We start from the raw sequence: 9919 nt of genomic DNA on the forward strand, positions 1-9919 counted from the left end.
TTCATGCCCTCCCCTCCCCTCCAATATAGAGAGGGGAACTTCCTTTTCCCCCTCCTATGGTGGAAAGAGCCCCTAGGGCAATGGTTTAAAAAGGATTTAAGAAATCCAAAAACTTCTCCTTTTCATGCACAAGTAGATCCTTGGGAGCAGAGCATGGTTAAGAGCATGGTGCTGATTCTACCAAGGTTGCAGGTTCGAGCCCCACGTGAGACAGCTGCATATTCCTGCATTGCAGGGGGTTGGGCTAGTAGATGATGCTCAGGGCCCCTTCCAAATCTGATTCGATGTGGTCTTTCAAACTCGGGCTGCGGGTGAGTGCGCGCGTGTAAAAACGAGGACCCAAATCCTGAATTCCTGCATTTCCCACGACCGGCAGGAAGTGGTCTTGTGGGGGGCGGACGGACGCAAACGACGCCGAAAGAACTCCTCCAGGAAATGCAAATCTCTAGGCTAAGGGACTAGTGGTCTAAACCTCTGCAGGTTGGTGGAACCAAGCCGAAGGGCTGAGATCCCGGGATAGAAGCAGCGGGGTGTGCAGCTTCGCGGGAACGTCTGAATGATTCTTCGGGTGGTGCAGATGCCGGTCAGTGGCGGCGGGGAAATGGGAGGCGCGGTGGGGAGAGTGTTTCGGTTTCTGCAGGAATTTAGGAGCGAATTAGGGGCGCGTTTTTCCTCGGCTGCGCCGGCCCGAGTTGGGCACCACTCGAGCGGGTTCGGGAGGAAGAAGCTCGTGGCTGAGCGCAGTTCCCACGACCTCAAAAGGCCCGGGTGTTCGCTCTGAACGTGTGCGCGTGTTACGCGCGCGGGCGATTCCCAGTAACTCGTCTTCCTCCTGCGCAGCCTCCTCTTAAACGAGGCAGGATAGCGCGCAATTCAAATGGTGGCCTCTTAAGATGCCGCAGCCGAGACCCACTTGGTATCTTTTGTGCTCTTTAGACAAAGGGTGGTCCATAGACTTTAGCAACGGTGATAAATATAATAATAACAGTTAATAGCAACAGCATTGCCAGTGGTTCCGGCTGGGGCAACCCAGTCAGATGGGTAGAGAATAATAAGAAATAATAATTGCAGCTTTGCACGCTGGACGTTTGGATGTCCCAGTATTGAACCCTTAGCATTTCTAGTGAAGGATAGGGTAGGTGGTATCTGCTCTGCTAGTCAGAATGGATAATTCCGGGGTTGGAAGGACAAATATTCTGACATGTGTAAGGCAGTTTCCAATGCGCCACCAAGCCTCTACAGTGGTACCTCGGGTTACAGACGCTTCAGGTTACAGACTCCGCTAACCCAGAAATAGTACCTCGGGTTAAGAACTTTGCTTCAGGATGAAAATAGAAATCGTGCGGCGGCAGCGCAAGGCCCCATTAGCTAAAGTGGTACCTCAGGTTAAGAACAGTTTCAGGTTAAGAACGGACCTCCAAAACGAATTAAGTTCTTAACCCAAGGTACCACTGTAGTGTATTATGTGGGGAGCAGGGGCTGATGGGAGTTGTAGTTCAAAGCATCAGAAAAGAACCAAGTTGGCCAAGGTGGAGCTAGAGGAAAGAAGCAAACCATGGTTTACTTAGGCATTTGAAAAGGAATTGGACCCCCCCCCCCGTACTCACTCGTGCTCTCTCTCACACATAGGGGCGCCCATATTTTGGTCACATCTATGCCATTCATTGGGACGCGGGTGGCGCTGTGGGTAAAACCTCAGTGCCTAGGACTTGCTGATCGTATGGTCGGCGGTTCGAATCCCCGCGGCAGGGTGAGCTCCCGTCTTTCGGTCCCAGCTCCTGCCCACCTAGCAGTTTGAAAGCACCCCTAAGTGCAAGTAGATAAATAGGTACTGCCTTATAGCGGGAAGGTAAACGGCGTTTCCGTGAACTGCGCTGGTGCTGGCTCGCCAGAGGAGATTCGTCACGCTGGCCACGTGACCCGGAAGTGTCTCCGGACAGCGCTGGCCCCCGGCCTCTTAAGTGAGATGGGCGCACAACCCTAAAGTCGGACACGACTGGCCCGTACGGGCAGGGGTACCTTTACCTTTACCTATGCCATTCATTATCATTGACTTGCCAATCAGAAGGTCAGTGGTTCGAATCCCCGCGACGGGGTGAGCTCCCGTTGCTCAGTCCCTGCTCCTGCCAACCTAGCAGTTCAAAAGCACGTCAAAGTGCAAGTAGATCAATAGGTACCGCTCCGGCGGGAAGGTAAATGGCGTTTCCGTGGGCTGCTCTGGTTCGCCAGAAGCGGCTTAGTCATGCTGGCCACATGACCCGGAAGCTGTACGCCGGCTCCCTCGGCCAATAAAGCGAGATGAGTGCCGCAACCCCAGAGTCGTCCGCGACTGGACCTAATGGTCAGGGGTCCCTTTACCTTTATGCCATTCATTATCATTATACATTGCCCATCCTTGAACAGCACTCTGAAAAGTAAAGGAGATAACATCATCACTGCACATTATGGGCCAACCCTCCCAGGTTGCCACCATCTCTGAATTTTAGGTATCATTTTGGCTAAGTCCTAGCCAAAAGAAAAGAACAACCGAGGCCTTTTTCTTCCTGTAGAGTCCAGTAACTTTTGAGGATGTGGCTGTGTATTTCACCAAAGGACAAGGAGGTCTGCTGGATCCGTATCAAAAAGCCTTGTACGCTGAAGTCATGATGGAGAATTATGAGAACTTGGCCTCGTTAGGTAAGCATTTTGATTCCTCTTCTGTTGGAGGCTGGATGTGATTTGCAAGGAACCTGTGCGTTTGTCAATGACATCTCTTCTCTCCCACCAATCCTTTACATTTTCAGCAGAGTTGAGTTTATTTCAGTTGGTCAGACTTCCATTTGCTTTCTTTCTCCAGAATGTGGAGAGCACTTTGACATTGGAAGCATGGAAATGCATTGCTTTATGCCTCCATCAGCAGCCTCTTTGGTTTCTGTGCTGAGATCTACAGGCAATGATCGTGGGTGGTCTGTAATAATGAAATCCTTCTCTCCTCGGGTAGCACAGCTGTTGTGGTAGTTAAACATCAGTGTGGCGATTGATTGATTTTGTGCGCTGCTTCTTATTTCGAGAGGAACCTCTAATCAGTTTACAAATTACCAAAACACGGGAATCAGTGTAAGAAATTCTCACAGCGAGGGAACAGACAGAAGGCTCTCAGAGCTGGACCTCAGGCTGAACAATGCGGGTGGAGACGCTCCTTCAGATCTAAAGCTGAGGCCATTTAGGGCTGTGGCATTTGCCTCCTAGGTGGGTCATAAGGAAAGGGTTAAAATGAGTGTGATATAATTAGCCAGTGGAAACTGATAGGAGGAGTTAGGGTTAGAGGGGGAGTTGTGTGAAAGTCAGTTGAGAGTTGGGAGTTGGAGAAGGAAGAGGGAGGAATAGTTTGTGGGTTTGTTGAGTTGTGTTGTGAGAGTAATTGTTAGGTGGAGTCAGATAGATAGATAGATAGTTAGTTGGGATAATCAGTTTGAAGTTGTTAGGAATGAATAAGACAGTTAAGGAACTAAGATGAAGAAACTGCCAAGAAAAATTAACTGAAACCATAAGCTTGTTCATGCCTATAAAATAAACTTGATTATTTGTTAATGTTACCAACTGACTGGACTCCGTGTGTACCCGTGAGGAACGGGTTGGTGGCAGCGAAGAACGCAATTACAGTGGTGGCACAGGGTCAATAGACCGTCAAACGTCCAGGGGCCCTGTGTGATCGCCACAAGAGCTTTAAAGATCAGCACTAATACTTTGAATTGCACTCAGAAACATACTGGGAGCCAAGGTAGATCCTTTAGGACCAGTGTTATATGGTCCCAGCAGCCACTCCCATTCACCAGTCTAGTTGTAGTTTCTGGGTCACCTTCAAAGGTAGCCCCACGTAGAGCACATTGCAGTAGTCCAAGCAGGAAGATTACCAGAGCATGCACCACTCTGGCGAGACAGCCTGCAGGCAAGTAGAATCTCAGCCAGCATACCAGATGGAGCTAGCAGACATCTGCCCTAGACAGCTTTTTGAAAGGCGCTGTCTTGTCTTCTGTTCTCTCCCCACTCCTCCCTTCAATGATAGCAGGAACCAGGAATCTGCGGCTTTCCGTGTGTTATTGGTCTACAACTCCTCAAAATCTCTGGCCATTGGCCATGTTGGCCGGGGTTGATGAGAGCTGGAATGCCGCAACATCTGCACAGGTTCCCCATCCCTGAATTTAGGAAGTTTCCACCAATCTACTCACTCTTTTGTTCCTTCTTGGCAAGGATTTTTACTGGCTAAGCCTCCTCTCATCTCCCAGCTGGAACAGGGAGAACAGCCCTGGGTGCCGGGTACTCAAGTCTTGGATGCATCAGGGATGTCGGACACTGAGTCAGGTGAGAAGTTAGGGGAAGCTGGTGGACAAAAAACAAAACAAAACAAAACAAAACCCATTTGGGGATTTCCAGGAACTCTTAATTGCTTCTTGAGAATTGGCTCTTATGTAAGAGCCATTTTGTTCCAAGAGATAGCTATAATCACCCAGAGGACATTGCATCCCTATGGTAAGTAAAAGTAAAGGGACCCCTGACCATTAGGTCCAGTCGTGACCGACTCTGGGGTTGCGGCGCTCATCTCGCTTTATTGGCCGAGGGAGCCGGCGTACAGCTTCTGGGTCATGTGGCCAGCATGACTAAGCCACTTTTGGCGAACCAGAGCAGCGCATGGAAACACTGTTTACCTTCCCGCTGGAGCGGTACCTATTTATCTTCTTGCACTTTGATGTGCTTTTGAACTGCTAGGTTGGCAGGAGCAGGGACCGAGCAACGGGAGCTCACCCCGTCATGGGGTCTCGAACCGCCGACCTTCTGATCGGCAAGTCCTAAGCTCTGTGGTTTAACCCACAGCGCCACCCGCGTCCCTCTTATCCCTATGGTAGAAGTCTTTTAATTCCTTTTGCCACCTCAGCTCTGCTTATCTACGAAGTTTATTCTGCACTGTGAAGAAAAGAACTGTCAGCACCTCCGTAACAGCCGCTATACCTCCCCTAAGGTGTGTACCAGTTCACAGTTTCCAGTTGACACTGTCCCTTGCCATGTTACAAGAATCACTATACAGTCATACATTGGTTCCTGAACGGCTTAGTTGCTGAACAAATCAGCTCCTGAACGCCAAAAACCTGGAAGTGTTCCGGTTTTTGAACGTTTTTCGGAAGTCGAACGTCTGACATGGCTTCCGCTTGAGTGTTGCAGGAAGCTCCTGCAGCCAATTGGAAGCCGTGCCTTGGTTTTCAAACGGTTTCGGGAGTCGAACGGACTTCCGGAACAAATTAAGTTCAAGAACCAAGCTTTTGCTTTTTTAAAATCCTGGTTCCCATTTAGGAATATTTGTCTTGGTTGGTGAGATCTCGGCAAAAACCCTAAGGTTGGATGGCCATCTGTCAGAGATTCTTTAGCTGCCTCATAAAATCACAGAGTTGGAAGGGACCCTGAGGATCATCTAGTCCAAACCCCTGCAATGCAGGAATATGCAGCTGACCCTTACAGGGATTGAACCTGCAACCGTAGCGTTATCAGCACCACACACGATCCAACTCCTGCATTGCAGGGGGTTGGATTAGAAGACTTTTGGGGTCCCTTCCAACTGTACAGTTCTATGATTCTATGGTCTGATGTCTTAATGCTTGCTTTTAAAGGGGTGGGGGAGTGAACCTCCAAGTGCATTCATAACTAGCATGTCATTGAGGAAATTTAAGGCTGGAAGTTTTCCCCTGACACGTTGCTTTTCTATGTGCAAGAAGTTTATTTGTGGAGGAGTATTAAAACATTTCATTCTCAGCCTGTAGTCAGTTCAGTTGGCGTCCAGTAACAGATAAATTACATGGGACTGCTGGTTCCTGTGGTTCACAGTAAGGCGCTGAATGCGCCACACTTGTGTAGGGTGAAGTAAAAATAATTGAGCAGAATGACCTAATAATAATAATAATAATAAAAAAAAATTATACCCTGCCCATCTGGCTGGGCTTCCCCAGCCACTCTGGGCAGCTTCTAACAAAATATTAAAATACAGTAATGCATCAAACATTAAAAGCTTCCCTAAACAGCGATGCCTTCAGATGTCTTCTAAAAGTCTGGTAGTTGTTCTCTTTGACATCTGGTGGGAGGGTGTTTCACAGGGCGGGGGCCACTACCGAGAAGGACCTCTGCCTGGTTCCCTGTAACTTGGCTTCAGTGACCGGGTAGAACGACGGGGGTACCCAGATATACTGGACCGAGGCCGTTTATCAACGACAGATGATAAATCATTATTTACGCACACCCCACCAACCAATTTCAGTTTCTTGCATATCTTCATGTGTTGTTTCCTTCCTTTATTAATTTGACTACCTTCCTTTCCTTCCTTCTCAAGTTCAGACGTGAATTGTTGTTTATCCTTGCAGGTGATGTTGAGAGACGGCCGTTGTGCCCTGTGTATGGGAAAGATCTTCCTCAGATCTGCCTTATCGAACAGCAGAAATGCCGCACTGGAGAAAAAACCTCACGGTTGCTTAGAGCATCAAACACCTTCTGTCGAAAAACCACGGTTTCTGAGCGAACGCGTGAACCGCAAAGGAGCGAGGTCCCCCTGAGCCACCGGAGAGTTCTCACTGGAAAGAAGCCATACCAGTGCCCAGAGTGTGGGAAACGTTTTCGCCAGCAGTCGCACATTATAGCACATGAGAGAATCCACACAGGGGAGAAACCGTATGGATGTTCTGAGTGCGGAAAACGTTTTCGCCAGCAGTCGCACATTATAGCACATGAGAGAATCCACACAGGGGAGAAACCGTATGGATGTTCTGAGTGCGGAAAACGTTTCACTCAGCAGTCGCAGGTTCAGGCTCACGAGAGGATCCACACAGGAGAGAAGCCCTATCGTTGTGGGAAGTGCAGAAAGCGTTTCTCCCAACAAACACACCACCTCAAACATCAGAGGCTTCACACAAGAGAGGAAACCCTATAAATGCATGAAGGGTAGAGAGTGTTCTGCTTGACGCTTGTGGCTTTTGAGCCGCCAAAAGATCCACACGGCACAGGGCATGCTGCAGCCAGGCATGAGAAAATTGCCTTGGCAGTATTCTCGCATGGCGACACTCAGCCGAGGAGAGGGGCTCAACGGCGCAACAGCACTTTCCCTGGCACCGCTGGGCCAGCCCTCTGTTTTGCTTTCCCACAGGATAAATCCCCAACGGAGAATGAATCATGAGTGACAGTGGGCTTTTCTTTTGGGAAAACAGGTTGCAAACAAACTGTATTATAACAGATGTAAACTAGGAGTTTTAGTTCTTCTTCTTCCACTGAAATGTAACAAATAGTGCTGTTGCTTTTTATTAAAATGAGTACGGTTTCAAGTTTTAAGCTGAATGCTGTTCAGGTTACTTTCTTTTACACATCTTCCATAAATCAGACTTCTCCACACATACTTCAGGAATTTAGGATTTTAACTGGACTGTTTCCTTACAGACCCCCAAATCCTCCTTTGCCTCAGAATCACTACAGTGGTACCTCAGGTTAAGTATTTAATTTGTTCCGGAGGTCTGTTCTTAACCTGAAACTGTTCTTAACCTGAAGCACCACTTTAGGTAATGGGGCCTGCCGCACCGCCGGAGCACGATTTCTGTTCTCATCCTGAAGCAAAGTTCTTAACCCGAGGTACTATTTCTGGGTTAGCGGAGTCTGTAATCTGAAGTGTATGTAACCTGCCTGAAGCATATGTAACCTGAGGTACCACTGTACTGCCCTTTCCTGTCAGAGTAATTCCCTCTGAGGACCCTTTTCCCGTGTGGGACTGTGTCTTTTCTATTTTAACAGTGCTCTGCGATTCAGAACCTGAGAGCATATACTGTCAGTTCTCGGCTCTCCTCAGCTCTACCCCCTGTCAGAAGGAACTCTCCTGACAGAATCCACCTCACAGACTGAGTGAATCCCTCACACCTTTTCTCACTCCGCTCCAACTGCCTCCCATGGAACTGGCCAATCAGGAGCTGTTGCTAGGTAACAGTTTGCTGGGGGGGGACACCAACACTCCATGACTCAGCTTGCTCAGTAAACAAACTTTTCCATCCCAAGTTGCCACCAACTCTCCGCTCTCTGCCCCGGAGTGTAGCTGCAGCTGCCAGCATTGGACTGTTGCACCAGAAAGCTGCCCCCACAGCTCCCTCATGCGCTGGAGCCAGGCGAGGTGTTGTGCGAGGTGCCTGGTCGCGCCCCCTCAAAAAAAATGCACCCGGGGTCACAGACCCACAGCCTCCCCCCAAGCTACTGTGATAGGAATTTTGAGGTCTTAGTTATATGTGAAATGTTCATAAGTGTACCAACCAAGCACGTGCGTATGTAGATTAGCACAAGAAGACCGACCTGGAACCATTTTGATTCCTAAACTGAGCAAATGTTTTCTCTGCAAGGTCAAAGTGCGGAAACCTCTCCATTGTCTCTTTCCTCACAAATCCTGTGAACCTGTGACCTCGCCCAGGAACTAAGTATTTATCATTACAATAGACTGGCCAGGCTCCCCAGGTATTCCAATCAAGTAACCTGCCAGACAGGAGATAAACAACAACAGGAGAAAAACAACATTCAAATTTCTGTTTTAGACCGCCTTTTCTGTGATGTAGGTGTGATGTATCTGAGGGGTGGTCTTAGGTTACACCCCTCCTGTGATGTATGTATGATGTTTCTGGGGGTGGTCTTGATCTAGGTAAAGGTAAAGGTACCCCTGCCCGTGCGGGCCAGTCTTGACAGACTCTGGGGTTGGTGCGCCCATCTCACTCAAGAGGCCGGGGGCCAGCGCTGTCCGGAGACACTTCCGGGTCACGTGGCCAGCGTGACAAAGCTGCATCTGGTGAGCCAGCGCAGCACACGGAAACTCCGTTTACCTTCCCGCTGGTAAGCGGTCCCTATTTATCTACTTGCACCCGGGGGTGCTTTCGAACTGCTAGGTTGGCAGGTGCTGGGACCGAGCAGCGGGAGCGCATCCCGCCGCGGGGATTCGAACCGCCGACCTTTCGATCGGCAAGCCCTAGACGCTGAGGCTTTTACCCACAGCGCCACCCGCGTCCCTTGATCTACAGGGTGGCAATTTCAAAAGTATAAGGCCTTGCGCGCCATTGTTCTGAGTTCCTCTTCATTTCCTGCGTGTGGTGAGGGGAGCACCCTGTTGCAACAGATCAATAAAGATCAAGCTTACTAGCTGCTTTGCTTCTCAATATTCTCTGGTTGGCCTCTGTTATTTTCTCCTACTGATGGAGAACCTACAAAGGACTCTATGAGGGCTCTATGAGGGAAAAGGGCAATTTTTGTTTACAACACTATTCCACAGGCTCCACAAGAGAGAGAGAAACCTCATAAATGGAGTGTAGGAAAAAGTTTTTATCGATACTTCGTGCTCCTCAGACACGAGAGCAGGCGTCCTCAACCTTGGCCCTCCCGATGTTTTTGGCCTACAACTCCCATGATCCCTAGCTAGCAGGACCAGTGGTCAGGGATGATGGGAATTGTAGTCTCAAAACATCAGGAGGGCCAAGGTTGAGGAAGCCTGCATTAGAGAGTCCACACAGGAGAGACCCTGCAGATGCCACGAGTGGGAAATAGTTAAATCAGTGTGCAAGCCTTTTGGAAAATCACATCAAGCTCCACACAGGTCAAAAAAAATCCCCATGAATGCTTGGAATGTAGGGAGATTTTTGGTGATACCTCAGGACTAGAGAGCTCACACATGGGAGGAATCCTGTAAATGTTCAGAAAATCAAAAATGTTTTGCTCAGAGTTCCCTAGTGGAAACCCAACTGAGAAGTCACTCTTTTTTTCTGCTTTTCTGCTGCTTTTTTCTGCTGCTTTTTCTCTGCATTTCTGTTGTTTTTATTATATTGATTTGTTTGACCAGATTCAGTTAAAAATATATAAAAGAAAAGAAAACTTTGAAGAATGCTTTTAAAGA

At 48.7% G+C, this 9919-nt stretch overlaps 1 protein-coding gene across 4 annotated transcripts; it reads left to right on the top strand.

The window, feature by feature from the left end:
* The first annotated feature begins 219 nt into the window (after positions 1-219).
* On the top strand, positions 220-7347 carry LOC309337170 (zinc finger protein 92 homolog). 4 transcript variants are annotated; one of them, XR_014154132.1, is made up of 4 exons: positions 220-583; positions 2550-2676; positions 4231-4513; positions 4884-4944. XR_014154132.1 is itself a non-coding variant. In XM_081853895.1 (4 exons), the coding sequence occupies exons 1-4, from the start codon at positions 557-559 to the stop codon at positions 6944-6946; spliced, it is 828 nt and encodes a 275-aa protein (XP_081710021.1). In that variant the 5' UTR covers positions 220-556; the 3' UTR covers positions 6947-7347. The 4 variants fall into 4 exon arrangements, 3 of the variants coding, with proteins under 3 accessions (XP_081710021.1, XP_081710023.1, XP_081710022.1); XM_081853895.1 differs by lacking the exon at positions 4884-4944 and adding an exon at positions 6384-7347 and having other exon boundaries at positions 4231-4341; XM_081853897.1 differs by lacking the exon at positions 4884-4944 and adding an exon at positions 6384-7347 and having other exon boundaries at positions 220-480; positions 4231-4341.
* Positions 7348-9919: the final 2572 nt, after the last annotated feature.

Source organism: Podarcis erhardii (assembly GCF_964252035.2).
Source record: "Podarcis erhardii genome assembly, chromosome: 2".
NCBI lineage: Eukaryota > Metazoa > Chordata > Lepidosauria > Squamata > Lacertidae > Podarcis > Podarcis erhardii.

Bases quoted from the DNA above. Each gene is read 5' to 3' on its own strand.
- LOC309337170 (XM_081853895.1), top strand. From the start codon at position 557: ATGATTCTTCGGGTGGTGCAGATGCCG. The intron at 584-2,549 runs GTCAGTGGCGGC...TTCTTCCTGTAG, and splicing joins TTCGGGTGGTGCAGATGCCG to AGTCCAGTAACTTTTGAGGA. The intron at 4,342-6,383 runs GTGAGAAGTTAG...TTATCCTTGCAG, and splicing joins GATGTCGGACACTGAGTCAG to GTGATGTTGAGAGACGGCCG.